The sequence below is a fragment of the Aspergillus multicolor genome (assembly GCF_047715735.1).
Source record: "Aspergillus multicolor strain CBS 133.54 unplaced genomic scaffold BDW74scaffold_5, whole genome shotgun sequence".
Classification (NCBI taxonomy): Eukaryota; Fungi; Ascomycota; class Eurotiomycetes; order Eurotiales; family Aspergillaceae; genus Aspergillus; species Aspergillus multicolor.
Window position 1 is genome coordinate 162,670 of NW_027395956.1, and position 26,579 is coordinate 189,248.

Consider the following 26,579-nt stretch of genomic DNA (forward strand, 5'->3'; position numbering starts at 1 on the left):
CAAAGGGCCATGGATGAACCAGAGCGCCATGACTTGAGACAGAGCAGGGCCCAGCTCTACTAAGCGCAACTTAGGATAAACCGTGATGTGATTTCAAAAGATTGCTCCTGCTAGCCGACATGGACGAAGAAGCTGCTAGGAAGGAACAAACCGGTTGATGTAAATACCCCTGACAGGGTTCCCATCCAGCTGATGTTAGCTCAAGACTGCCCCATCGTACCATTAGGCTACGAATCAACTCACGGGAATCTTAGAATTAAAGGCCAGAGCCCCTGAGCCCAATAAGTCAAGCACTCTTTGAGCTGCTCATTGAGTGGATCTTTTCGAACATGTACTTACCTTTTTTTTTTTTTTTTTTTTTTTTTTTTTTTTTTTTTTTTTTTGGCACTGTTGACCAGGCTACAGGAACTGCTTGCGCAGTGCTGCTCCAAGGCGTATAAGGTATACGAGAGAAGGGAAGCTCGGGCTATTATGATTGGTCTGGTTGGAGCCCTGGTCAGCCTTACTGATTGCCACAGACTGCGTGCCAGGTCCATCGTTCCCCTTGCTCAAGCCCCTCCTTGAGGCTTTCCATCAAGTCTTTGCTGGTATATGAATATGGCAGTGTCTGTAATGTATGCCTCATCTTCTTTACGGACGGGGTATTGCTTCCACTATCCCATCACCTCTGTTCTTCGCCTGCGCCGTAGCCTTGTTGCAGCTCAGCCTTCTCCTTAGCTTAGCGCCTACGAAGCAGACTACCACGGCGGTTATCCGCTGCCAGCTGGTACTCAAATGCCATGATTTAGCCTTGCAGGCTCTCTCCCTTGAGCCAGCTGTCAGATAAACTAGCTACTCCCCAGGCAAGTGTATCACTACCTTCAGAGTCTCTGTCAACTTACCACCTATTGCGATACCACCAAAGCTACGCTTTCATCCCATTTCTACCCTCAATACACTATCGGCTATCTCATCATGAGTTCACTCACTGTCCCAACACGCCGCGAAGATTATAAGGTTGCGATTGTGTGCGCTCTTCCGGAGGCAACCGACGCAGTTAGATACCTTCTTGACAAGGTTTTCGACGAACGATCTGCAAAACTCGGTAAAGCGGAGAGGGATCCGAATGTCTACAACAATGGCAGAATGGGCCGCCATAACGTGGTCGTTTGTCAGATCTATGATGTGGGAAAAGCAGCGGCCTCGGGCGTTATATCCAGCATGTGGGCCAGTTACACCAACATAGAAATTGTATTGTTGGTTGGTATCTGCGACGGACTACCTTCTTCGCGGGAAGAGAAGCGTCAACGTGGCTTTGGAGGCAAGTCACATCATTTCTGATCTGGCGCATTAGTTAACTTGGTGAACAGATGTCATCATATCCGACAGTATGATGGAGTACGACCGGGGAAAATATCTAGTGCACGAAATTGAGAGCAAAACCCACGTCAAGGGCCACAATAGAGAGGTCGCCACTCTCCTGCGAACACTCAAATCCGAAATCGACTGTATGGTGTTCGAGCAGCGTTTAGCCGCAAACCTTGCCTCTCTCCAGAGGGAGCATACCGGATACGAGCGCCCACATTCCCTCGCTAGCTCCCATCAGCAACGCCAATTGGTATCCAGGGAAAGCAAAGACAAAGGCAAGGCGACAGGTACCGAGCTCGTTGCTGTCAACTGCGCCGCCGGAGCCACCGACGAAGACCCAGAATTTTCTAAGCAAAGCATCAAGAATGGGGTTCAGTTACACATTGGGAGGTTTGCTTCAGGAGATATGGTCCTAAAAGCTGCGGAAAAACGCGACGAGTTAGCCCGAAAGCATGATGCGATCGGATTTGAAATGGAAGCTCCCGGGTTGTGGGACTTTACAGTACCGTGCCTCGTTATAAAGGGTATAAGCGACTTTGCAGATTCCAATAAGAATGATGAATGGAGGAAGTTTTCATGTGCCACGGGCGCAGCTGCTGCGAAGACGTTCTTGACAGATTGGTGGAAGACTGCGAGCCAATGTTAGTTATAGCATGAGACCATTATCTATTCACAATTTGAAGATTTTTGGTGCTAACTACTGTCCTTCGTAGCTAATGTATCCCTTTGGGCTGTCCCCTTTTCCCGCAACCCGGATTTCGTGGGCCGCAAAGAACTCATCGGGAAATTGCGAAGCAAAATTCTTTCGCCAAAGGGGCCAAGGACTATGGCAATGTTTGGCCTCGGCGGTATAGGGAAGACCGACTTGGCCGTCGAGCTGCTGCATCAAATGAGAGAGAAGGAGAGCGAGTACTCCTTTTTCTGGATCTCATGCACCAGCACTGAAAGCGTCAGGCAAGGCTATGACGGAATCTCACACGCTCTGGGAATTTCCGATGATAACCCATCCGAGACAAGGAACCGCGTCGTGACTCACCTTGAGCACAGAGTCACTAAGTGGCTATTGCTCCTCGACAATGTCGACAGTGGTTCTATTTGGGAGGACCTTAGAGGCGATCTTCCAAAGAGCGAGAATGGCCGAGTGGTGGTTACAACGCGCAACCGAAACGTTGCTCTGGACGCCTCTTGTGATATCGTGGAAGTTCCAGAGCCCAGTGAAGAGACCGCCCTTGGTATTCTGCGGAAGAAGCTGAGAGATCCAACCCGACTGATGGACAAAGAGACAAATTTGGAGTTTCTGAAGCTACTCGCCCACCTACCTCTGGCCATCGTCCAAGCGGCCGCATATCTCCGCCGAAACGAATACATCGGGCTCTCCGAATACATGGAGCTCTTCGAGAAAGAGGAGTCCGATGCCATCGCCCTGCTAGACGCCGGCCTCGACGGCGGAGAGCGCTACCCTTATACGCCAAGTCCCATTGCCACGACGTGGCTTATATCTTTCTCTCAGATTGCGGAGAGGAACCCCTTGGCTGCAAGATATCTTAAGCTCATGGCCTGTTTAAGCCATCATGAGGTTCCGGGGAGCTTCTTTCCCCGTCCGACGTCTGAGAAGGAAAGGCTGGAAGCCGTGGGAGACTTGTTAAGCTTCTCTTTCGTTGCCACACGCGACAAATCAGGGCCCTTGACAATGCATCGTCTTGTGCGCCTAGCTACTAGAAATTGGATGCGCCAGAACAAAGTGTTCGCGGGCTGTCTGAGCGATGCAGCAGGTCGCGTCTCTATTCTCTTCCCTGATTCAAGCGAGAAAAACAGCCAATTGCAGCGTGAGTACCTCCCTCATGCGCTTTCTTTATTGAGTGAGAAAGCAGTTGTGCTATCTGCCCATCCTCGGTTGATCAATAATGTAGCACATGGTTTATCCGAGGATGGTCGGTACAGTGATGCTCTAAGATTGTTCAACATACAACTTTGGATCCATAAGTCCTCGCTCTTTCAATCTTTGTATCCAGCCCGCACAGTGAAATACATGGCTGACATAGCCAAAACGCACTCTAATCTAGGCCAATTCGAGAAGGCCGAGGAAATAGCGACCGAGGCCCTTAAATTTGGCAAAGCCAAGCTTGGAGAAGAGGACGAGGATACTATCTTTGTGGAGGCTCTCCTCATGTCTATATACCAGATGCGAGGTTGGTGGGACAAAGCAGAAGAGCTCAATCGACATGTAATCAGTGTTCGGAGGCGGACCGCGCCTGACCACCCCAATACCCCGGATTATATGGCAGTCGCCGGAGCGTTGTATAAATTACAAAGAAAACCTGAAGAGGCAGAAATAACCCTCTCAGATGCCCTTAAGATGCGAAAGGAGACACTCGGTCCAGACCACCCCGATACTGTGGGCAGCATGGTGGCATTGGCGTCACTAACTTATTCAGAGTCACTGCTGGGTAGAGCAAAAGACTCCATTGCGAGACTATTGCAGACCACTCAACGTGATGACGAGTCCAACCATGACCGCCTTATCGACATCGTAAGTGGGCTTGCCTCTGCTTGTCAGTCTCTACAACAGCCGAAAGAGGCAGAAAGGCTGGCGACTCAATCACTCGCGATGGCTACTGAGCTACACGGAGCGAAGCATCCCAGGACGATAAAGTTAAAGAGCACTCTCGCGAATATCCTTTCAGCGCAAGGAAGAATGAAGGAAGCAGAAGACATGATGGTTCAAGCTTTGGATGAGCTAAAAGAGGTATCTGAAGATGAGCATGTGGCTATCACGCAGATGATGTTCACGCTATGGTTTATGTACGAAAGCTATAGTCGTCAAGAAAAAGCAAGTACCAGGGAGAAAACAGGCGCATCGGAAAAAGCAGAGGAGATGAAGCAATCAGTCCAAGACAAACTGAGAGAGGAGGTGCAGAGAACAAATAGCCCTCAAATATTGGATGTTTTGTATGCCGCCGCCCAGTCCAATCACAACGCTGGTAAAACGGAAGGGGCTAGACGGATTATGAAATCTATCGTGCAACTTGCAAACACATTGCTGGGTCCGATGCACTCAAGAACCAAGATCTACGACGGATTTCTTTCAAAACTAGAAGAAGAGATTGCCAAAGCTTTGGCGGCCGCAGCCGTCCCTCGTCAGCCTGAGTCGACACCGGGGACAAGCCGCCGTCGAGACAAATCGATTCCGAGGCGTTTTCTTGACAAGCTCAAAAGAAGTGCACGAAGCCCATCAAGATCAGAAAGACATACTTGAGGGAAGCCAGTAAGTACCCAGGCGGGAAGCCAATTGCCAGTGCTCTTTTGTACTTCAACTCGTCAAATCTCGATGATTAGCTCCGGTAATCGGCCCTGGAGGAGCTCCGCTTGTACGCCGGAAGCTCTGGCTCACGTGATTATGTCCACTCGTTCAGGCGGGCCAATGAGAAAGTCGCTGTCTTCTAAGGCATCAAAATAATTATTGGGCGGTCGCTAGGGAGCACCACTAGCGGCAATTTGATGGATATAGATAGACAATGGCCATGCTATAGCTGACCATCTTGAGAGCTCCTTTGATTTGTGTCTGATTATAAGCTGCTGCTGTTAAATAGGGGACGCGGTCATTGCTACCGCGTAGACGATCGCCAGAATCAAGGTTTGCTTTGGAGTCTCGACTCTCTCAATGCGCCTTGGAGGTTCGGTTTCCCCTGGAAACGGCGGGCGTAGATAGCACCAGGGTGATTCATTCATTTAGGAGCTAAATCAAGGGACTCCCCATTAACCAACCAGTCTCGAAATAAGAGCGTCAAGGCTGCAACAGCAATTTGGGGGTGGATTGGTAGAAGCTCAGCACCTCCAGCCGCGCGCCACCCGTGCGTCGTTGCTCAGCCTCTTCTTGTCTCACCCGTCATCACTCGGTCCCTACTCAGGAGCTGATCATTTTTCTCCTCTCTTGTTTTTCATCCCCTCGTCCCTAAAGGCTTTCAACTTGTCTCAACCATTCTCCTCCTTGTTTCGTCACCTAATTGAGCCTCATTTTTTTTTTCTCGCTGCTTCCGTCATCCACATTCCAGCTCTGTCGCTGTTTCGCGCGCTCCGCCGGTTGTCCTCCTTTCCGCGGTACCGACCAGAGCTCCTGCGCATACGACACGCTTCCTCGTCCTCATTCTAGACCAGACACTGTCATCGTCCTAGTCACCCAAGACTCTACTACGTTAAATTCGCTGTATCGTCACTATGAGTGTATGTCTGCCAGCTGATCTTTTCTGCGGGCCGTTTGCTGCCCCTTGAAGTGGCTTCGAGGCGCCCTGCCTACCTTTCAACCTGCTAACCGCCTCAACAGTACGGGCAGAGCTACAACAATTACCCGGCGTACGGGGAGCAGCAATCAAATCCCTACGGCAACAACCAGGGCTATGGTCAAAGCAATTATGGCCAAGATGTTGGTAAGGCGCAGTGCGGTACTCCTTGAAAGAAGCCACTCCCACTGACATCTCTCGATCAGAGATGAACCCGGTTCAGCAACCCGCGGATCCTAACAAACTGCTCAACCAGATACAGCAGGTTAAGGAAGATATTAGAACTTTAGACGACCGCATAGAGAACAGGCTTGCTGCCGGTCAGGGGGCTTCCCTTCAAGCAGGTTCAACAAGGGAAGGAGAAACTGCGCGCCAGGCTCTCGATGACATTGAGCAAGAAATTAGTGACGGTCTCCGGAAAGTGACTGAGGATATTGCGCGAATCAAGAAGACCCCTGGGTCTGGGAATGTCCAGGCGCAACTGGAAGTCACAACTCGCAGTCTCAGTAACGTAATTGAAAAATACCAGAAGAGCCAGGTGGCATTCTCAAACAAGCTGAAAGAGGAGGTGCGGCGGCAGATTACATATGGCATGGCAGGTCAGCCGCAAGAAGAAATTGATCGGGAGGTCGAGGCCGTTTTGAGCGGCCAGCGGCAGACGTTCCAGGTAAGAACCGTCTACAACGACTGTGTTAAAGTTGAATCTAATTGATCTCACTAGGTTACTGGCGCTAGAACTCAGAGAGCTCAAGACACACGGAACGCTGTTGCCAGTCGTCAAAAAGAGATCGCGGAGATCTTAAAGAAGATCAACATATTGAATGAACAGTTTCAAACATTGAATACCATGGTTCTTCAGCAAGAGCCAGCTGTTCAGCAAATCGACCAGGGCGCGGAAAATGTTGCTCGGGATCTCGGAAACGCGAATACTCAGCTTGGTCAAGCTGTCGAGAGTGCGCGCAAGGCCCGGAGGTGGAAGTGGTACGCCTTGATTATCGTTAGTACGTATAGCTGCTTCAACATCGTCTATCACTAGGCTAACGGACCATCTAGTCATTATCATTGCCATTATCGTGGCAGTCGCCGTCGGCGTCACTCAGTCGAGATAAACCACTAGTAAAAACGCGCCAGGACACCGGCCGTGGAAGATATCCATCCGTTTGTTACGCCGGCTTTCCGATTAGATCCCCTATCATCCTGTCTGAAACGAAGTTGCAATTGATTTTCGGGCCTAGTTTAGCTTTGAGCACCCCTGTCCCGGGAGTTTGCTCGCAAATTAGGCTGACTCAACAAGCCCTCTGCCTCGTCCTGCTTTCTTCACTATGTTGTCTTATCAGCTATACCACGTCGCACGTTGTTCCGTTCCGCTACTGTTTGAAAAGCTTTCGATTCGTACTGTCGTTTTCCCATTGCGCACTGATGATCATGTACAGTTGCATCTATGACGCGGCTTGACTGATTCCGTCGCTACTCGTTGGCTAGGATGCGCATACTGTTGTTGCTGTATATATTAGACTGGTCGCTTGGTTTCACTTGGCGCCAGGATTTATGTGATAGCCATTACCTAATAATCTTAATATCTTTTGTTACCGTGTATCCGTAGTCGTCTCTCTTCGTTAGACTTATATTACTGTCTCTACCCCTGCCTCTCCTTCTCCCTCTGCTCCTCCTCTGGCGTCTTTGTCTTCAACTGCAGCGCATGGATCCCATCCTCCCGACTCATTTCGGCTTTCAATAATCCGTACACCATCCGATGTCTAGCGGGTTGCATCTTGGATTGAAACGCAGACGATGTAATTGTTACACTTCATACCAATCAGTACAATATCAGCATGCTTGAAGGAATATAAACATACTGAAAATGTGTCTCCTTCGATGTCGATCCTTGCATTGGCGCATGGTGCGCGTGTAGATGCGAGTCGTTGCGGATTATTAACGTGGACGGGGAAAATGCCGTGGTAATCTAGTCAGACAGGAAACAACAGTTAGCCACTATCCATGTTTTCTCCTATGTAGAGTGAGAGGAGAACAGAGTGAACGTAAACTACCTTCTCCCTCATAACATCTTCCATGGGTGTTGCTGTTGTCGAGGACATTCTGCGGGCTGTGGTTGGGACAAGGCGGCGGGTGAGCAAGCCGGAGAGGACGAGACGGGGCATTTATGATCTGTATGAGGAGAACAGTTGCTTAGGACGAAGAAGGGAGTTATATGCGTGCTAGGCGACGGGCTGATTTCTTGCAGCTGTTGGATGTCATTCGATTTTATCGGAATCGGATTGGAGAGCTGCGGTGCCCTTTTGGGAATGGTCGATTTGGAGAGCACCGAGGTACTCCGTATGGAGTACCCAGTTTTGTTGGAGATCGCGGTTTTGCTTACTGCGAACCCAATTTACTACGCTATATTGATCCGCTCATATATAGAATGCCCTTGCTTGGAGAGACTAACACTCAATAAACCTCAACTCCAGCTTCAGTGGTGTACCGCAGTCGCGTAGCCGCCGAGATAGCTCCGAGACCGCAATTTTCATGACATCAACGCATCTTTTCCTCAGCTGCAGGAACGTGCCAATCGCACCCTGATCACACCTCGAAATGCATCAACGCACATTACTCTCCGCCTCCCGTCGTGCTTTCTCGGCGTATTTTACCTGCATAACATGCCGGACGCGCGTGAATTTCAGCTTCGCTGCCCGGCGATCTCTCGCAACGCTCCCGAACCTCCCTCTTTTCCGCGCCCTGAAGAACCACGATCCCGCCAGTCTCGCGGTAGCACATAACCCATCCTTTCGGTCATTTACATATGGGAACCTCGTCGCGGATGTTGTCCAAGCGCAAGATCAGCTTTTGAAGTCATTTGGTAGCCGACGCGATGCGTTACGAGGGGAGCGAGTCGCGTTTCTTGCGGAGAACAGCTATGACTACGTAGGTACTGTTTTCTCTTGGTGGCCTTAGCTCTTCATCCATGGGTGTGTTGCTAATGATTGGTGATTTCTGAAGTGATGCTTCTTTCGATTCTTGCTAGCGACGCAATTGCCGTTCCTATATCGACGGGGTTTCCGATCCACGAGTTGAAGTATATCATGGATAACTCTCAGGCGGGGATCCTGGTTGCTACGGAGCGGTATGGGGTTATTGCGCGGAATCTTGTGGGCGGAGGCTTAGCTCGCCAACCTATTCTTGATGTGCGGAGCAAAATTGCGGCTGGTGCGTCCGGGATTGGGGCTATAGAACTGGAAGACTTGGATGGGGGAAACGGCGGTATGATGCTGTATACGTCTGGGACAACGAATCGGCCGGTATGCTCAGGAGCTGTTGGGTAAATGGGAGAACTAACTTGGTGATCAGAAAGGCGTCTTGATCCCGCAGTCTGCACTCGCGGCGCAGGCCGCTTCTCTGATAGAAGCGTGGAAGTACAGCCCAAAAGACAGGCTTCTGCACATCCTCCCGCTGCATCATATCCACGGAACGGTGAACGCGATTCTCACGCCAATCCTGTCGGGCTCCTCAATCGAGTTCATGTTCCCGTTCAACCCCACTGCGGTATGGAATCGGCTCGCCGAGCCCTTCCTACCAGAGGGAGCCAGAGACAAAATCACATTCCTCAACGCCGTACCAACCATATACAATCGCCTTTTATCGACCTATCCCACTCTCCCTCCTGAAATCCAGCAAGCAGCAAAGATTGGTATCTCCCCCGAACACCTGCGCCTCAACATTTCCGGTTCCGCAGCACTTCCTACTCCAACAAAGAAAGCATGGCAGAACCTCAGCAATGGCAACGTTCTTCTCGAGCGTTACGGCATGACTGAAGTCGGCATGGCGCTCAGCTGCGGCCTTGACTTCGCGGACCGCATCGACGGCAGCGTCGGCTGGCCTCTGCCCTCTGTTGAAGTCCGACTCGTAGACAACGACACGAACGAGGTCATCCATCCTGGCGAGGAAATAGACAGCAGGGGCCGGGTCCGCGAAGGAGAAATTCAGCTCCGTGGTGCAACCATTTTCCACGAATACTGGGACAACGAAAAAGCGACAAGGGAGACGTTTGCCCCGGACTCTGACGGTAAGGGGCCTTGGTTTAAAACAGGTGATGTCGCAACCCGCCGTTCTGTCGAAGGTGCTGGCCGGGGAACTAGTGGTGATTGGGCGAAAGGACCTATGTACTTTATTCAGGGCCGACGCAGCGTCGACATTATCAAAATCGGCGGGGAGAAAGTCAGCGCGTTGGAGGTCGAACGGGAGTTGCTATCTCTGTATGTTCTTTCCAGCCCTTCCCGGATTCCTCCCGAATCCCCGATTCTCTTCTTTATTCCTTGAAACTAATTCAATCTAGGCCGCAAATCGCAGAAGCAGCCGTTGTCGGTCTTCCCTCCGAGCAATGGGGCCAGAAAGTTGTAGCGATTGTCGTGCTTAATACCGAGACTGCCGCGAGAACAGGCCGCAATGGAAAACCCTGGGGCGCGTTGGACATGCGTCGCGCCCTGAAAGATCGCCTGGCGGGATATAAATTGCCGTCTGAGATGAAGGTTTTGGACGGGGCCATTCCGCGGAATGCAATGGGAAAGGGTATGTTTTTCTTTCTTCTTCTCTTCCTCAAAGAACTAGCATGGGCAAACTATGAAGTGGACTAGAGGCTAATGTCAGTCTTTCATTACAGTCAACAAAAAGATGCTTGTTAAGGAAGTTTTTGGAGTTTGAACTTGAGTTTGGTGGTTTGGTATGGCCAATTCGCCCTACTGATTGTAGACTACGCCATTGGGGCTTGTACGATATGAGCATAAACTCATGTCTTCTCGACGAGCTGACGATAATAGACAGTCGATAACTCTACTCTAGATTTGTGCATCTACAGCTCCACGCCGTCAAAGGTGCTTCCAATATCTCCCCATCTCAAATCCTCAAAGACAACATTTGTCCAGGGAGTGTTCGCTTCAATGAAGCTCGGCGCTCCCTCGGTCGCATTGCAAGGCCCTGAATCCCCACCGTCGAGCCACTGCATGTATCCACCAGCATCATTCCAGATACTCATAGCAAGCACCATTCCGCGCCCAAGAGCCCTCCCCATACCTTCCATTCCCCCAAAGAAGTCAAACCAGGACGTTGTCGATCCACAGACGGAATCGGTCAGCGAGTCTGCACCAGACGCGACGACCGCATTCTGAATAATCTGCCCATTCTGGATATACAGCCGCCGGATCTCCGTCAACGCACCCGCGGTCGTGCCATCATCCGTCAGGAACTGCGTGACGACTGTAAAGGGTTCTTTGGAGTTGACCTCGAACCCCCGACCACGGCCGTAGTAGTCCTGGTCTCCTAGGGCATAAGGGTTGAACCCACATCCCCATTTATCACAGATCCCGTCGTTCTCGCTTGCGCTGTCGCACTCGTCTTCAGTGGCGCACTCATATACACCCCCATCACTGCTACTGGCGTTTTCCGGGTCATACAAACAGGCATGCGGCGTGAAGCCCGTAGCCCGCGAATTTCCCTCCCAGATATCCATCTCGTTGCAGCAAGCGCCGTGCCCGTCGACGTTGGCCTCGCCGTTGACCCACGAGTTTACGTAGCATTGGGCATCGCAGTAACCTGTTCCATAAGAAGCACCAGCGGGGTTCAGCTCGCTGCGGCCTCCGGACGGAGACATCTCAGACAGATACAGCGCGCCGTTCATGCCGCAGGGGAGGGCGGAGACGTTCACAGTGAAGGTAAACTCCTGGGCAAGCAGAGACAGAACCTCGTACTCCTGGTTCTCTTGCCTTGATTCATCGACGAGGTATACGCGCGGCGAGACAGACGAGAGACTGCCGTTGACATTGCGGTACTGCGTGAGTATCAGCTTCGACCCGTCGGTTTCGACGCCGCGCGCGGCATAGTCGGTTATCCCGTCGATCACGCAGCTCTCGGCGCATGTCTCTTTGTCCGGGCACAGGGTTGGGTTTAGGCTACCCCCGGTGGTGCAGGATATACTGGGGTTGGTGACATCGTGGATGGGGTGCGTTGCGGCGTCGAGGACGACGGATGTTTCTTGCTCGACGCAGCCTTGTGCAATGGTGCAGTAGTGGGTTGTGAGGCGGGGACGGTTCTCGGGTGTGCCGATTTGCTGTGCGGATATGGTGGTGCTGGTGGTGAGGAGGAGGGCTAGCGATAGGATGGCGGCGGCCATTGTAAGGGTATTTGGAGGAAAGTCTGTATGGTCAAGAGCTAGGAGGACCGGTTCCAGCCTGCGCTCTATAAATGTACCTACGAGGTAGTCCGTTCCGTACCTGGACCGGTCCGATGGCCGTCTTGGAACAGCTGGAGTACTTTGCAGATACATATTGATGCTGTTTGTATGAAACCGCCAAGCTTATGATCTCCAGGGCCGATATGAAGATGCGGGGAAGCCAGGCTGGTTTTGCAGGCTTTTCTCCGTGCCTGATGGGGAAAGGAGCATGATGCTTTGTTTCAAGTAGACTGAATCTATGAGAGGATTAATGGACTGATTGTTTTTGTAGATGTTTGGCGATGAACAAGGTAGATGACCGTGACGATGACGATGAGAACGCATCAAACATGACTTTACTTTGTACAACCCTGGCCAATGCTGACTAGTAGAACACTTTGATCTTCTCCTTTCCACTCTTCTCTTCATCCAACCCACTCCCAAAAAGCTCCTCTACAGAAGCTACCCTGTCATACACCTCTGCATCACAGACTAACACCCGTCTAGACAAGCTCCTCTTCCTATCTCCACCAACAACAACGCAGGTGAAAACTGTCGACCATTGATATCCAGACGCCATGTACAGCGCCTGTGCAGCCGCCTCCTCGCGACTCCCATACCTCACTACCTTATACAAATTCCGTCCTGTCGTACCATTTCTACAGGTGTCAATTGGCTTGGTGCTGTCCGCCGAGATGCAGTCATTGCTTGAATGGAGCACACCATAACCGGAGGTAGTGTGTTGGATGGAGAACTAAATGAGCTCCGGGGGCGGCGTCTTAATTCCATCCTCCCGCTTGATGGGTACTGGACCTGGTGCAGGCTGAAGCGCACCACCCGCTACGATCCGAGGGATCTGTTGGCCAGCTGGTTTGGCATCAGATTCCGCCTGCGAGTTCAAAGTTGTGCTCGGCGGGCCAAGCAGCGGTTGCCGCGTGGATGTTTCGATCACGCCTTCGGCAGGGCTGAATGTGTACCAGGTCTCTGAGCCGCCGAGGGCGAGGAGGGGCAGCCAGTGTGCGAAGTCGAACTGGGTTGCTGGGTGCGTGGTGATGTAGGCTGGGGTGTTGAAGGGCGCGAGGCGGACGAAGCGGTCCTTTGTGAGAGAAGGCTTGAAGAGATCGTCATGGGAGGTGATTAGAGGCAACGTCTGGTCCTGGTCGTCTTTGCGGTCTCGTCCGCGTTCTTGCGCTTCGAGGTTAGGACCCATGATGGCTTGTTCAGTGGTCGGAATGGCTTGAGCTTGGTTGGGCTTTTTGGCAATACTGAGCACGACTGTATGCTGAGTCGTTTGACCGTCCCGAGGGTTATATAGACTTCCTTCTTAGTAGGCAGCAACTATGATGTGTTGGCTCTATGAGGCTGAGCATCTTGGCAAGGAAGATGATCGACATACTCCGTACACATCGACTATATATAACAGTACATTTCTATAAAGCGTGTTTGCTCCAAGTATGCGCGCAGAATCAGTCTGCTTAAGGGTATAGCAGCCTGTCACTAACTGGGTTTCCCTTCCCTACAAGAACGACAAGACAACCAGCACGAAGGTCTTGGATAATGTCTAGTTCAACTCTGCCGCTCGAGGAGCAGAAGTACCAGGCCTTAGATGTCTGCGCCGGTACTTTCTCTATAGAGTTGTCCCTTTCAGCTCCATTATTCCCGAATCTTATCGCAAATTACCGTTTGGTGTTTATCTTACCAACCAGGCTAAATATATATATCACTGCACAAAGCTGGTATGTCAAAAGAGCAATATATGTATGCTCATAAAAGCACAACAGACAATATCTATGAAGCATTTTCGACTTAGCAGAAGGCATCTCCGAGCTTTATTGATTGCCCGAGTTCTTCCATATGACGTCGAGCGAGAGCTACAACATGAAGATTATGATCCCTGATTCTATACAAACCACGATTGACGCTGAATGGTGGGTTCGTGTCAGCACTTAGCGTGATTTGCCTCATCCAGTGGGGTAATGATCCGGCCCAAGTCGCCAATCAAAGCTTCACTATCTCGAGATGTGGGGCAACATGCTCCATTGCATCAACTCGATCAAGCTTCGGCGGTTCCCTCTTGATGACAACCCCCGGACTATACTGTCGGTTTTAGGAGATAGTGATTGTGAGGGACGCATAATCAAGATGATTCCCAGTCTCCACCATCATTTTCCGCCGTATACCCGAGAGCGATCTGTGGCATACTTAAGAACCATGGTACCGCCTCTTCCAGTTCACCCAAGAAACTCTCTTAGTATCAGACAGCAACTACCAATTTCAAAATGGTCAAGACACTTCTTTTCGCCGACATCCTCGTTCTCTCTCCCGGCTTCGGGGCTATGGGTCTGAGTCATGGTCTCGGCTCGAACCTCAGCTTGGAAGAAGCAGAGCCCGTGCTGCTCAAGGCCATTGAGCTGGGCTGCACATTCTGGGACACTGCTGTAAGTCAACGTTCCGAGTCATCAAAGTCATAACGAAAGCTAACGAGCCCGAAGGTTGTCTACCAAGCCGGTATCAACGAAAAGCTCCTCGGTGCCTTCATCAAAAAGCATAACGTTCGCGACAAGGTCTTCAGTACGTAGCTGTTTATTCCGCAAGGTCTGCATCCCGACTAACCATCCTACCAGTCGCCTCCAAGTGCGGCTTGGATGTCTTTGGAAAGGGCGGCGTCACCAACTCCGCTGCTCATATCACAGAGTACATCGAGGGCACCATTGAACGCCTCGGCTTCACTCCCGACCTCTACTACCTCCACCGAATTGACCCTAGTACGTCACGAACTGAGTCCTGATACTCATGGTACGAACCAAGTTAACGTACTTTACCAGACACCCCGCTAGAAGAGTCAATCCCGGCCCTGGATGAAATCCGCAAGGCTGGAAAGACCAAGTACATCGGTCTCTCCGAGAGCTCAGCCGCGACCCTGCGCAAGGCGAACTCAAGTAAGTGCTTTCTTTCAAAGACTACTGTGTGATACCGATTGACCTGGACCAGTCGCCAAAATCGACGCCATCCAGGCCGAATACTCCGCCTTCGAGACCATCCACGAAACAGACGGGCTCATCGAAACCGCCAAAGAGCTCGGAATCGCTTACGTCGCCTACAGCCCGCTTGGCCACGGCTGGCTCGTCGACAACTTCGACTACAAGACGCCCGACGACTTCGCGCCGGATGACTTCCGACGAAAGAGTACGCATGCCCCTGCCTTACCTTACCTTTCCTTATCTTACTTTGCCTGCGTAACGGAAGCCACAACTAACAAATGACCAATCCAGGCCCCAAATTCCAAGGCGAAAACTTCTACAAGAACCGCGCGATCGTCGAGGAGATCAAGAAACTCGCGACCCGCAAGGGCGTCTCGATCTCGCAGATTGCGTTGGCGTGGGTTGCGGCGCAGGGCATGATTGCTATTCCTGGTACAACGAAGGCGAAGCGTCTAGAGGAGAACTGGGCGTCCAGGGAGATTGAGTTCTCGGATGAGGAGTGGAAGGAGATGAGGAGGATTATTGATAGCGCGAAGCCCGCGGGGAATCGGTATGGGCCGGAGCATCAGGCTATGGTTGGACACTAGGGATCAGGTGGTGTGTTCTGATAGAAATGTGAATAGAATGTATGGGTAATTCACGACTCCTTGAGAAGAAAGCTGGAATCCGAGTAGCAGATGCGGTGTAGCAAGGTAGATTGCGGGAGCGGTCGACAAGCGTAAGCGCGTAGTTGATTGTATGTTGTCTGAGCGTGGTTGATTGAAACTGATTGTCGGTATGAATTGGTGGTGTCGAGTCTGGAATCGAGGCTGGCTGTTCGGTATCTGCTGAGATTAAATGGGCGTTGGTTCGCCTGCTTGTTAGTACGCGCACCACTACTCGGCCAAGCCGCATCTAGTCAGACCAAGAAAGACTGGTAGAAGTATCTCTTATTCACTCCGCTGCTTTTCCTTTCTTCCCAAATAATTACATTCGTGGACACCGTAAAGTCGCATCGCAGGCGTTATAAAAGTCCTTTGTCCCAGCCAAATTTGAACCCGTAGGAAATAGTGGAATCAATAAAACGAAGTCATGCACATATAATCCCCATCACCACACTTTTAGTACTTCTTGCCCTGGCGCAGGACGTCGGAGAACTCCTCCAGAGGGCTCCGGGTGAGCTTGGTCTCGGTCCACAGGTTGGGGGTGAGGAAACCGTAGGTGTTGACGACGGCAAGGAAGGTGGCCTTGAGGGTGTTCTCGAGGGTCTTGGTGGAACCGGAAGAGGAGGTGTAGGCGTCCTGGACACCAGCGAGCTGAAGGAGACGCTTGACAGCGGGGGAGGCAACGAGACCGGTACCACGGGGAGCGGGGATAAGCTGGTTTTGTTAGTGGCAGAAAAACGTGGCTGAACAGGCGAACATACTCTGACGGAGACGGAACCACACTTGGCGCTCTGCTTGACGGGCAGAGAGTGAGGCTCACCAAGGTTGGTACCCCAGTAACCGCGACGGACGGGGAGAACAGCGAGCTTGGCGATGGTGATAGCGGCACGGATGGCAGTGGCGACTTCCTTGGAGGTCTTGATACCGAGACCAATGTGGCCCTCGGAGTCACCGATGACAACGACAGCCTTGAAACGGGTACGCTGACCGGCACGGGTCTGCTTCTGGACGGGTTTGATCTATAACGCGGCTGTCAGCCCCCATTGCTGCAATTCCTGTATTCCCATTCCGTTCCCATTGCGCGCGCAGTCCCTTCTCGTATATCCGTTTTGCCCGGCGCGTATTCGTTTCCTCCGCAAGAAAATTCGTATCCGTACCTTCATAACCTCATCCTTGAGCTTGGGGAGGAAGAAGTCCACAATCTGGTACTCCTTGACGGGCAGAGAGTGGAGGTAGATCTGCTCCATGCTGGTGATCTTGCCGGCCTTGACGAGACGGCCGAGCTTGGTGACGGGCTGCCACTCCTTCTCCTCCTGCTTTCCACCACGACGGCCACGACCACGACCACGGCCACGGCCACGGTCACCACCACGGTCGCCGCGCGAGCCGAATCCTCCACGTCCACGGGGAGCAGCGTCAGCCATTTTTGCTATATGTGCCGGAGTGAAAAAGGTAACCGGGCGGGAAGGTGTCGTTGGAGGTGTTGTCGACGTCGAGGTTGCAACCTTCGATTTCTCTTCGCTATCCCCACTATGTTTGGCGTCCACCGGAAAATTCGGGGGTGCGCTAAGCGAGGCCCGGTCGTTGTGCCCTACCACCGCAAACCCTGCCCTAACTTGGCGTCCCGATCAGGTAACCCGCTCTAGACCGCCGGCACGGGCCAGGGGGTTCGTCATGTGACGGGCGGGCTACCGTGTCGAGGCGCGTCCCGCTCCAATAATTATGGCCAGTGGCGTTGATTGTCGCTGCTTTTGCTTTTGTTGCGTAGGTCATGCTGCATTCTGAGCTCTCTTATCGGCCGTCCGGGGTGCTATTTACTTATAGCGGGATTCCTGCCAGCTTGACACCTCTTCCTCTGACACTCCCTTGACTTTCCCCCCTTCAATTGCTTCAATTGATCCCGACATAGCCATAAAAATGTTACGGTGGTGCGTCCGATTAAACTCGACCGGTTGGAGTCTTTGGACCCTGGTCAACTAAGCTTATCGCCATCCAGGTACCAGGCCAAACTGGCAAAGCAGCCCATTCTCACAGCCAGTGTTACCAGCGCTGTATGTCTTCAATATTATCCCGAACAAACGCTAATACCACTGTGTATTTCGATATTCAATCTGTTCAGCTCCGACTAACCATTGTCCATTTGCAGGTGCTTTTCGGCGCTGGCGATACTTTAGCACAACAGGCGGTCGACCGCAGGGGGCTCGAGAAGCATGATTTCGCTCGAACAGGGCGCATGGCCCTCTATGGTGGTGGTAAGTAACTAGGTCCTGCTTGTTACATCATGTTGACCCGGGTCCCTGTTCGTTCGTCGTATTACATGTTCTTATGAGCTAACGCCGATCAAGCTGTCTTCGGACCGGCCGCCACGCTTTGGTTTGGTTTCTTGCAGCGCCACGTCGTTCTGAAGAATTCCCCGAAAGCCACAATCCTGGCCCGAGTGGTTGTTGACCAAGGACTTTTCACACCAGTCCATCTCACTTGTTTCTTGTCTTCCATGGCCATCATGGAAGGCACAGATCCTGTCGCGAAGTGGAAGCAGAGCTTCTTTCCCAGCTACAAGGCCAACCTATCAATCTGGCCTTTTGTTCAGGGTGTTAACTTTGCTTTTGTGCCGCTGGAGATGCGCGTGCTTGTGGTTAATGTCATCAGTCTGGGTATGGAATATACGTCATTACCAATTTTTTTTTTTCAACCATTGCTGACCATGCTATTAGGTTGGAACTGCCTTCTGAGTGTGATCAACAGCGGCGACAAATAGCATGATCGTTGCGTTCTAGAGAATCGTGCTTGGAGATACCCCTTTTCATACATTTGACCCTTTGCTTGGGCATATAGACCTGTCCTTTTCTTCCCATATACTCGCTTTGTTCCCTATGGACTATCTCCGTTCATGTATCAAAACGCTGATGGAAGGGGTTGTTAAGCTAGAGGCTCCAGGATGATAGACCTCTCAGGATATTCGGTTACCTTTATAGACAATGGTTCAATAGACTGTAAAACACCTATTCACCACTTACTTCAGTTTGCTCTCATTTCTCTTCCTCGTCTATGCATGTCCAGCCTTTGTTCGATTACTCCAGCTTCTCCATGTTCTTAGGGCTTCCAAGTAGCCAATAAGGTCCATGCTCAAAGAGGGTCGCCCAAATAGGAAAAGCGGGACAGCTGCTGCGGCAATCTTCAAAAAAGGATCGGAAGAAACCTCATCATATCTTGCAGTGTCCTACAACACTATATATCCATATCGTTTTTTCTGCCTGGAGCAGGTTATTCCATCCTGAGGCTTGTTTGCGCGTCTTACGGCCTCTTTCCTACGTATCATTCACCTAGGCTGCTCCTTCCTTAACGGCCGGACAACACAAATTTTCATCCCCCGCCGAAACTTCGCCCTTCAACGCCCGTCTCCTCACACGGCAGATTTACCGCTGAAACCTTTTATCGCGTCTCGCCTAACCTTTGAATCAACCTCACTTTCGTCTTTATTCAGTCAGGATGGCCGCCGTCGCAGAGAACGCTCCCCCCGTCACGAACGAGAACACGGCTCCGCCCGCGGTTGCTGAGGAGAAGACCGAGAAGGCCAACGGCGACGTCGTCACTGTTTTCCACGACCCAGAGAACTTCAATGTCAAGCACCCTTTGATGCACGAATGGACTCTTTGGTTTACAAAGCCTCCTAGCGGAAAGGTATAGTGCGATTTTTCCGACCGCACATGGCCTCTGCTTACCTTTATTTTTCCGGATTTTAGGGCGACAACTGGAATGACCTTCTTAAGGAAGTCGTGACTTTCAACTCTGTTGAGGAATTCTGGGGTATTTACGTATGTATATTCTGCTATTTCGCTAAATTCTGCATCATCCTAACGACTTTCTTCACTTAGAACAACATCACTCCCACCTCCGAACTAGGCCTCAAGGCCGACTACCATCTTTTCAAGAAAGGCGTCCGCCCCGAGTGGGAAGACCCCCAGAACAAGCACGGCGGCAAGTGGTCATTTTCGTTCAAGGATAAGCGGTCGGTTCCTATCGACGATCTGTGGCTGCACGCCCAGCTGGCCGCCATCGGCGAGACCCTCGAGAGCGATGGTGACAACGAGGTCATGGGTGTCGTCGTGAACGTACGCAAGGGTTTCTACCGTGTCGGTCTCTGGACACGGACCGTCGGCAAGACCCTCCCCGGTGACAAGAACGGACGCACGCCTGCCCAGGGCAAGGAGGTGCTTGAGAACATCGGTCGCCGATTCAAGGAGGTTCTTCGCGTTGGTCCAAATGACAGTGTAGAGTTCTCGGGACACACTGACAGCGCCCACAGCGGCAGCACGAGAGCCAAGGCCAAGTACGCTGTTTAAGGCGGTGCTTTGATGAATGATGAGATCTGAAATCGTTTCAAGACATGAAATGACGGAGCATTTTCTAATCACGGGCCGTGACGCATCGTTGGCTTGCACCATGAGGAATGGATCAGCCGAAGCGCTACGCCCGCGAAACTCTTTCGATTCGCTGATGATGGCTTTCTAGTAGACACCAGCTTTTTACCTTTTTCATGCTTTATTTTTGACGAGTCTATACCACTTATATTGGAGTTCTATTTATGGGGCCTGAAGAAAGCAAAGCGTGCGGAATCACATCACAAAAGCATCGGCGGGATCATTTCCAGTAATCATCTCCTTTGTACTCGCTGTCAACATACCATATCAATACACGTAGCACTTTAAAAATGTCCAAAGTAGGTCTGGAAACATTGTCATCATGAAAGATAGCCCGGGCTTCTGCGATGCGGATGCGGATATTGGCGACGACGCCAATGTAAGTTATCCAGACATCACCAATCCAGACCGGGTTTAGGCCGTAAAAATAATGCTCTGAGGCCTGAATGTCATAGCCTATTCTACAACCATCATTACTCGGAGGTGCTCCGCCATTTATGTTCATTGAATGTATGTCTCCCTCCAGGCCTGTCTATTCCCATGATATATATCCACCTATCTTCCACCCTTCTTTCTAACAACCGTACCTTAGGCAATACTTGCTTTCTAAAACATCACTCAATCATTCCTTCGCTGCCTGCCATAATACTTAAGCCTATTGTCACAATCCAACAAACTAGGCTACGCACTGAAATGCCTTACCCTTGTGATCTTTCAAGGACTGATGATGTTTGATTCCCCCAAGACATTCCAGCTGCTAGAAGAAAATGAGGGTTCTACGTAGCAGACCTTACAGGAATCTCACCATATCGCATAGAAGATGGAAAAGGGCTTCTCTTTATCAGATTACACAATGCTGGAATTGGCATGGTACCTGATTATGAAGAGGCTTTAGCTCCTACATATCCGATAGTAGGGACTGCTTGAATCTAGCCAAATCAACTCTCACGGCCGACAGTGCTGGGCATATAATATTTAAAGTCATTGGAACTATGCGTCCTAGCCGCGGGTTCCAAGAAAAGGCACACTGTAGTCTACTGTTTAGTTGTCCCTGAGTACAGAAAGAAAGTGCGCAGATTAACAAACACAGAACATGCTGTTGGTCTCCACAGATTTGAGTGAGAGACTCAAGGACATTCCCTTGTGTTGCTCCCCAAACATCCCTCTTTCTTTCCCCTCCTTTCTCGGCATGCTCGGTTTACTTTGATTGTTCACCTGCCATCGCCACGCCAACACAGAACACATCATGGACTCCAAAACAAATGGCATTGATGATTTCCTTGACCATTGGAAGGCCACTCTCTTAGGCGAGGAGTTCTGGAAGGACGCTGAAATCTGGAACAAAGATACAAACGACAAGATTGAAGCAGGCAAGTCTCCAAGCTTAATCAGGACTCCTAAATCTGACAAGAATATCTAATTGTCTTACTACATAGCTCACGACCAGAGCCTCCACACCAGATTCCCCTTCAACATCGGCCCTGAGCAATCGCAGACTCCCCGGGTCCCGTGCATCATCGCCACCGACACGGATCTCGACGAAGTACTCGAAGACCCCGCGCCACTGAAAAGAAGCAGGCGCTTTAGCATGAACGATGCCCTCGGCGTAACCGTGAACACATCAAGCAAAAGCAGCAGCTCGACGCTTCAACCTCCGTCTCGTGTCTTGGGTCTGGACCTGGGCAGACGCTCACGATCACGCTCGAGATCACGCTCTGACAACCGCGTCCGCTCATCCAGTGTTACGGCTGACATTCGCCGCTCAAGCTCAATGATCAGATCAACCTTCAACCGTCTGAGTGGTAGACGGAGGATGAGGGAAAAAGAGGAGGAAGACGTCGAAGAGATCGAGGCCGAGATCGACGAACTGGAGCTTGAAACCCTGCAAGAACCAAGCCCTCCGATCCCAGAATTCACGCCCGACCAAGCCACGCCCGCAAACCCGCTTATGGAATTCCGAGGCGGGGCTCTCTGGGCTGCTCTCCCCAAGGACCGCCGGACCTTAGGCCTGGACGTCTTTTGGCCAATTCCAGCGGACCACTTGACGGACATTAACACAATAGAACACAAGACCAAGAAGAAAGCCGCCACCGAAGATGAAGAAGAGGAAGAGGAGCCTACCATCTTACCCATCGACGAAATGTGGCCCCTATGCACCTTCCGTAATCTGCGCGTCCTCAAGATCACAGGCATGATGCAATCTTACCAGATGTACATCTTCCAAGCAGCCTGGCTCAACACCGATCTCGAGGAGCTAGAGATCGGAATGGCCCTTCCCCCTCGTCTCCGCCGTGGCTACAAATGGCCGTATATCAAGGGCGGTTGGCGTCTGAATAAAGCTACGTATGGAGAGCCTGTCTACCAGTAAGCAAACCGCCCCCAACCTCACAACATCTCACCTCACATGGCCCCTCGGCCCGTTCTGTTTCAAGAACAGAAACACAGTCAAGATAAAAACGCCACCCGCTGCAGTAAAGATAATTGCTAACATGGAATTCATCATCCCAGCGGCACCGGCGAAGGCACCCTCCTCCACAACGTCGGCGTTGCCGAATACCTGGACAAGATGTGCCTTGAAAAAGCGAAAATCCGCGCCATGGCAATAGGCAGCACGCGCAACCGTCTCTCAATCCGCACGCTGATTCTTACTGGCGTCGCCGTCGACGCAGACCCCTTCCTGCACTGGTTCGACCCGAAGCGGCTGAAATGCATCAACTTCAAAGACAACTGTGTCGATGCGGGGTTCTACCTCAGTCACTGCATGAAAAAAGTATCAGTTCTGTTTCCGAGGCAGATCAAGGGGCCAGTTATAGCGGCGAGGAGGGTCGATTTGGGGAGGGAGCTGAAGGTCATTAGAATTGAGGGCGGGAAGAAGGTTGGAGAGGTCCCGTATCGGGGGCTGGAAAGTCTGAAGCAGGAGATTCCGAAGAATGTGGTTGAAGCCAAGGAGAACGAGGACAAGGAAGGTAGTTTGAAAGGCTAGCTCGGAGTTGATCTTAATGTTTTCCTGCAAAATCTGGGGGTATGTACTTGCTCAGAGCCAAGCTTAAGGAATTTGTCATGGTATCAAGTGCTGAAATGTAACGATTGAAAATAAGAGAGTAAGAATAGCTGTGGGCGAAAGACATGCATTGAAATTCCATGTGGGCAAAATTGGTTGAACCTCTCTCCTGGTACATTCAACCAACCCACCAGCATCGACTGCTTTCCCGCATGCATATATTGCCTGAATGTGCAGACGAATCTACAGGACCCCAAAGAATAGACGGTAGTAGCCCACCAGTCTATCGTCCTAGAAGAGAGTAACATCACTGGCCTCATCTGAAATAACCGGCCGTAAAAGCGTTCCATCCGTAGGCGACACCCCATTTACCCGGCGCGGATTCTCTTAGAATACTTCGGCGCTTTCGGGTAGATCAGGGATAGGATGAAGATTAGAGGGATTAATAGTCTCGCTGTTGCTATTGGGACTGAACCTGAACGAAAGGTATTCATCATCCTGCTCTTCAGTCTGATTATTACCCACCGGATTCTCGTTATTAGATGCCACGTCCCAGGACATGTGGGAATCTCCCGCGTCAGATCTTTGATAGTTCATTTGAACAGGATCGTAGACCAAGTCGCCAGTAGTAGCGGCCCGAGGACGTATGGCCACGGCATTCGTAGTAGCATGGTTGTTGTTGTTTATCCCATTTGTGTACGCGTTTGTGGACGTCGCGGGGACGTTCCGGTCAATGTTTATAGCATCCGAGCGGTTATTAACGAACGTGGTGGGACTAATCAGGCCGTTGGTGACTGTACTTGGATGAGTGTTCTGGTGCGAAGCGGCATCGTGGTTGGCAGCAAGTGCGTTGGCGATGACATGAGACTCCACATGGCCGTTTAGGAGCGTAATTCTTTCTTCCAAGCTGAGTCCATCTCCGCGCCGTCTTCCTTGCTGCCGCCCGCCATTCCTGCCTGATCCTCCGTATCGACCCCGGCGCCGGCGTCCGCCCCGACCTCCTCTGCCGTTCCTATGCCGCGACTGTGTTTGATTTCCGTGGTTTGGGTTTGCGGGTACCGGCTCCCGGGGGCCCGGACGACCTTGATGACTACCGCGAGTGGAGGTAAAGGACTAAACCATGTTTGAGTCATGTTAGTTATGACTGACGGTATGGTATCAGGGAGGGGTGATCCTATATTACACTCACCACAGAACCGTGAACCACAATGGTCAGGTCATTGGGAAGGGTTATGAAGGTTCTTCTGCCCAAGGATTCAACTAAAAGGCCGCTGTTGTTCGTAATGCCGAAGTACCAGCGGGCTGACTATGAGATGCTGGTTAGGGTCCGTACTAGTAGCGTCGGATGAATAACATGTTGTGTACCATGATGCGCGTAAAAGCTGCGTAACAAATAAGATTGTCCGTTGAGAGAATAAGATAAGCTAAAGATCGTCTTTGGACATGCTGTTGAAGAGGAGGAAAGGCTTGGTGTTCATTCTGTGTGTGAGAGCTGCTCTCCTCGATGAGGAGCGCCTGCCCGTTCAGGAACTGTTATTCACTCCTAGCCTGGTGACTGACAATGGGATACTACAGCCTATTGTGCCAATTGACACCGACAAAAGCAATGTTTGAGGTTGGAACTCGATATTGACTGTGAATGTCTCCAGTCACTGCCAGTCCGGGTGGTGGTATCCCCGCTAGGAGACGGGTTCAGGAGGCTTATTCGCCTTTCACCTCTATTGAGGCTGGAAAAGGTCTCTGTCTGCATCTGAGGAATACTATAGATGCCCTGGACGAAAAGACGAAGCTATACAGCTTTCGAGCAGAGATCAGGCACTCCTTGTATCAGATCGTGAAAGAGCTCCGACTTCGGCCATCAAACTCCACAGAACCATCCCCAGGCCAGCGCCCACCCACAAAGGCCGATCCAGTGGGCAGATGACATTTTGCGACGTGCTGACAAGATCTTCGCTATGAGGCTCTTATACCTGCCGATCTCGGATGTCGGAGTCTTTGTTGGGTTAGCTCATCGCCCTCAAGGTGTCGCGTGCTTTGAATCGTCTGTAGGGTCATTGGCAGGCCGCTGCACTTTTCAGAGATAAGGGTGGGCTTGCATAGCAGCCATAGTAAAGGCATGACGATATTGGCCACAGAGTACGTCTGCATCAACAAGCCATGAGACATACGGTATACCAGGAAGTGTGATACGGTAAATTCGGCGTCCCATGGCCATGAATCATGTCGGATCTTCGAATCCAAAACCGTGCGTCTTCCCAGTTTCATTGACACTATGAACCTTGCACCTCCTAATCCGCTATTCTGCTATCGGGCGGATTGCGTGCTGGACGTCTAGCCAAGAAGCTGAAGAGGCTTGATTGGCGTGGCTGCAGGAGACCAAGAGTCCAAGACGTTGGTTGCTGTCTAGCGGCTCTTGGAGGCGTGCTCGGAGAGCTAAATTGTACTCCGTACGACTCGCGGGCTTGATAAGAAGATGACTCCCTCCCTATCCCCCTGGATTTCATTCATGACTCTCTCAGGATGAGAGAGAAAGTCCACAAGCTGCTGCTGCCCGCTGTCGTGTGTCCTGGCACGTGAGCTTGTCCTCCGTTTGTCTCTCACAGGTGGTCAGTCAATAACCTCAATCATTCCTTGTGCTGAGCTCCAAGAATCCCAGGTAAGCAGAGCTGAAATGTTCATTTGCCCTTTCTTACCCTTTACCTTCTGTCAATGACAGCCGCCGATATCGGAATGGCTGCAGCAGCTGAATCTCGAGATTCGCCCGATCGCGGACGTCGGAGAGTCAGCTTTGCATCTTGTTTGGATAAGCGCTGACTTGATAAGTAGCACAGGAACCCAAGCCTCTTATCAATGGGCTTTACCTCGTTCGCTGTTCGCTCGATGATCCCTGACGCCGCTGACGGCTCGAAGCGCCGCCTCGATTTCCTCCGGACGGTTAGACAATCGTTCCACTACCCACGATGCACGACCCGGGACCCCCGAGTTCAGGATAGGAAGCGATTGACTCGCCCTGGCCAACGATAAAAAGTCGATTCCGGTTGCTCTTTTCATGGGGTAACATCGCTTGCTGTGGGTAATCTACTTGTCAGAACCCCAGGATCCTGATTACAATGCCGTTGAACGTGGGGATTTGGGTTTAAGACATCCGGATTTCTACCAAGGAGAATGCAGTTGGAGATAGGAGAAGCTTACGGGGTCACATCGTGTCTCTAGTACGCGGGGACCTACTCCGGAGTACAGTTACGCGACTTGTCGACCTCGGGATACACTGGGTGGGGCCATCAATCCATGCTCGAGGGGGCGACTCGCTGTAGCCTGTCGAAAGCTCGCTGTTCGATGTTGAAGCTCGATATGCCCCATCGCCAAGCGACGTCGAATGGCATTGTTCCCATGTTCGACGGCACGAGATCCGTCCTTATCTCCTCTTCGCCTGAGATGTTATCCGGGTCGCTAGCGAGCGCGTTTATGTTACCTAAGACGTTCCGCTTGCGGTTGAGCCTCGGTCGCAAGCGTGCAACCACCCGATCAATCATTGCGCAGACATAGGAAATTTGACGGCACCGAGCCTGAAGACAATGGCGCAGTGTCTCATTTGTGCTGAACTACTGGGTTGGAATTGATGCGTTGTGTTGTGGGATGGGACATGAGACGATGGCAAAAAAAGGCTGGGAGCCGGTGAACTCCGGCCGTTGGCCACCGACCCAGTTAT

At 51.4% G+C, this 26,579-nt stretch overlaps 12 protein-coding genes across 12 annotated transcripts; 7 read left to right on the plus strand and 5 right to left on the minus strand.

Moving 5' to 3' along the window:
* The first annotated feature begins 295 nt into the window (after nt 1-295).
* On the plus strand, nt 296-5,094 carry BDW74DRAFT_147925 (uncharacterized protein). Its single transcript, XM_073723614.1, has 5 exons — nt 296-331; nt 406-1,300; nt 1,350-1,988; nt 2,061-3,173; nt 3,411-5,094. Exons 2-5 carry the CDS (start codon nt 955-957, stop codon nt 4,601-4,603), a joined length of 3,291 nt encoding a protein of 1,096 aa, XP_073586378.1. The 5' UTR covers nt 296-331; nt 406-954; the 3' UTR covers nt 4,604-5,094.
* BDW74DRAFT_147926 (syntaxin) lies at nt 5,075-7,195 on the plus strand. The gene is made up of 5 exons (XM_073723615.1): nt 5,075-5,568; nt 5,669-5,771; nt 5,831-6,291; nt 6,346-6,625; nt 6,678-7,195. The coding sequence occupies exons 1-5, from the start codon at nt 5,563-5,565 to the stop codon at nt 6,731-6,733; spliced, it is 906 nt and encodes a 301-aa protein (XP_073586379.1). The 5' UTR covers nt 5,075-5,562; the 3' UTR covers nt 6,734-7,195.
* BDW74DRAFT_147929 (BolA family protein) lies at nt 7,196-7,851 on the minus strand. Its single transcript, XM_073723616.1, has 3 exons — nt 7,673-7,851; nt 7,481-7,587; nt 7,196-7,429 (listed from the first exon to the last, which is right to left on the minus strand). The coding sequence occupies exons 1-3, from the start codon at nt 7,781-7,783 to the stop codon at nt 7,261-7,263; spliced, it is 387 nt and encodes a 128-aa protein (XP_073586380.1). The 5' UTR covers nt 7,784-7,851; the 3' UTR covers nt 7,196-7,260.
* A 365-nt stretch (nt 7,852-8,216) lies between these two features.
* Nucleotides 8,217-10,393, plus strand: BDW74DRAFT_189116 (acyl-CoA synthetase; the record flags this gene model as incomplete). Its single annotated transcript, XM_073731893.1, has 5 exons — nt 8,217-8,550; nt 8,622-8,920; nt 8,970-9,874; nt 9,955-10,187; nt 10,279-10,393. 5 exons carry the CDS (start codon nt 8,217-8,219, stop codon nt 10,317-10,319), a joined length of 1,812 nt encoding a protein of 603 aa, XP_073586381.1. The 3' UTR covers nt 10,320-10,393.
* Nucleotides 10,394-10,467: 74 nt separating this feature from the next.
* Nucleotides 10,468-11,784, minus strand: BDW74DRAFT_166339 (uncharacterized protein; the record flags this gene model as incomplete). Its single annotated transcript, XM_073726543.1, has 1 exon — nt 10,468-11,784. The coding sequence occupies one exon, from the start codon at nt 11,782-11,784 to the stop codon at nt 10,468-10,470; it is 1,317 nt and encodes a 438-aa protein (XP_073586382.1).
* Nucleotides 11,785-12,490: 706 nt separating this feature from the next.
* BDW74DRAFT_111581 (uncharacterized protein) lies at nt 12,491-13,081 on the minus strand. Its single transcript, XM_073721796.1, has one exon. It carries the CDS (start codon nt 13,031-13,033, stop codon nt 12,578-12,580), a length of 456 nt encoding a protein of 151 aa, XP_073586383.1. The 5' UTR covers nt 13,034-13,081; the 3' UTR covers nt 12,491-12,577.
* Nucleotides 13,082-13,996: 915 nt separating this feature from the next.
* Nucleotides 13,997-15,461, plus strand: BDW74DRAFT_147933 (putative aldo-keto reductase (YakC)). The gene is made up of 6 exons (XM_073723617.1): nt 13,997-14,261; nt 14,316-14,394; nt 14,448-14,588; nt 14,649-14,762; nt 14,815-15,009; nt 15,096-15,461. Exons 1-6 carry the CDS (start codon nt 14,103-14,105, stop codon nt 15,389-15,391), a joined length of 984 nt encoding a protein of 327 aa, XP_073586384.1. The 5' UTR covers nt 13,997-14,102; the 3' UTR covers nt 15,392-15,461.
* A 254-nt stretch (nt 15,462-15,715) lies between these two features.
* On the minus strand, nt 15,716-16,952 carry BDW74DRAFT_147934 (40S ribosomal protein uS5). The gene is made up of 3 exons (XM_073723618.1): nt 16,606-16,952; nt 16,210-16,467; nt 15,716-16,162 (listed from the first exon to the last, which is right to left on the minus strand). The coding sequence occupies exons 1-3, from the start codon at nt 16,870-16,872 to the stop codon at nt 15,905-15,907; spliced, it is 783 nt and encodes a 260-aa protein (XP_073586385.1). The 5' UTR covers nt 16,873-16,952; the 3' UTR covers nt 15,716-15,904.
* A 239-nt stretch (nt 16,953-17,191) lies between these two features.
* Nucleotides 17,192-18,441, plus strand: BDW74DRAFT_147936 (Mpv17/PMP22 family protein). The gene is made up of 5 exons (XM_073723619.1): nt 17,192-17,376; nt 17,445-17,499; nt 17,595-17,700; nt 17,794-18,102; nt 18,163-18,441. The coding sequence occupies exons 1-5, from the start codon at nt 17,366-17,368 to the stop codon at nt 18,204-18,206; spliced, it is 525 nt and encodes a 174-aa protein (XP_073586386.1). The 5' UTR covers nt 17,192-17,365; the 3' UTR covers nt 18,207-18,441.
* Nucleotides 18,442-18,671: 230 nt separating this feature from the next.
* On the plus strand, nt 18,672-20,179 carry BDW74DRAFT_147938 (eukaryotic translation initiation factor 4E). Its single transcript, XM_073723620.1, has 3 exons — nt 18,672-19,129; nt 19,192-19,263; nt 19,324-20,179. The coding sequence occupies exons 1-3, from the start codon at nt 18,938-18,940 to the stop codon at nt 19,789-19,791; spliced, it is 732 nt and encodes a 243-aa protein (XP_073586387.1). The 5' UTR covers nt 18,672-18,937; the 3' UTR covers nt 19,792-20,179.
* A 12-nt stretch (nt 20,180-20,191) lies between these two features.
* On the plus strand, nt 20,192-22,852 carry BDW74DRAFT_175444 (uncharacterized protein; the record flags this gene model as incomplete). The annotated part of the gene is made up of 4 exons (XM_073728324.1): nt 20,192-20,248; nt 20,325-20,379; nt 21,306-22,233; nt 22,378-22,852. 4 exons carry the CDS (start codon nt 20,192-20,194, stop codon nt 22,850-22,852), a joined length of 1,515 nt encoding a protein of 504 aa, XP_073586388.1.
* Nucleotides 22,853-23,152: 300 nt separating this feature from the next.
* Nucleotides 23,153-24,373, minus strand: BDW74DRAFT_111699 (uncharacterized protein). Its single transcript, XM_073721799.1, has 3 exons — nt 24,236-24,373; nt 24,060-24,176; nt 23,153-23,983 (listed from the first exon to the last, which is right to left on the minus strand). Exons 1-3 carry the CDS (start codon nt 24,236-24,238, stop codon nt 23,258-23,260), a joined length of 846 nt encoding a protein of 281 aa, XP_073586389.1. The 5' UTR covers nt 24,239-24,373; the 3' UTR covers nt 23,153-23,257.
* Between the last annotated feature and the right edge of the window lie 2,206 nt (nt 24,374-26,579).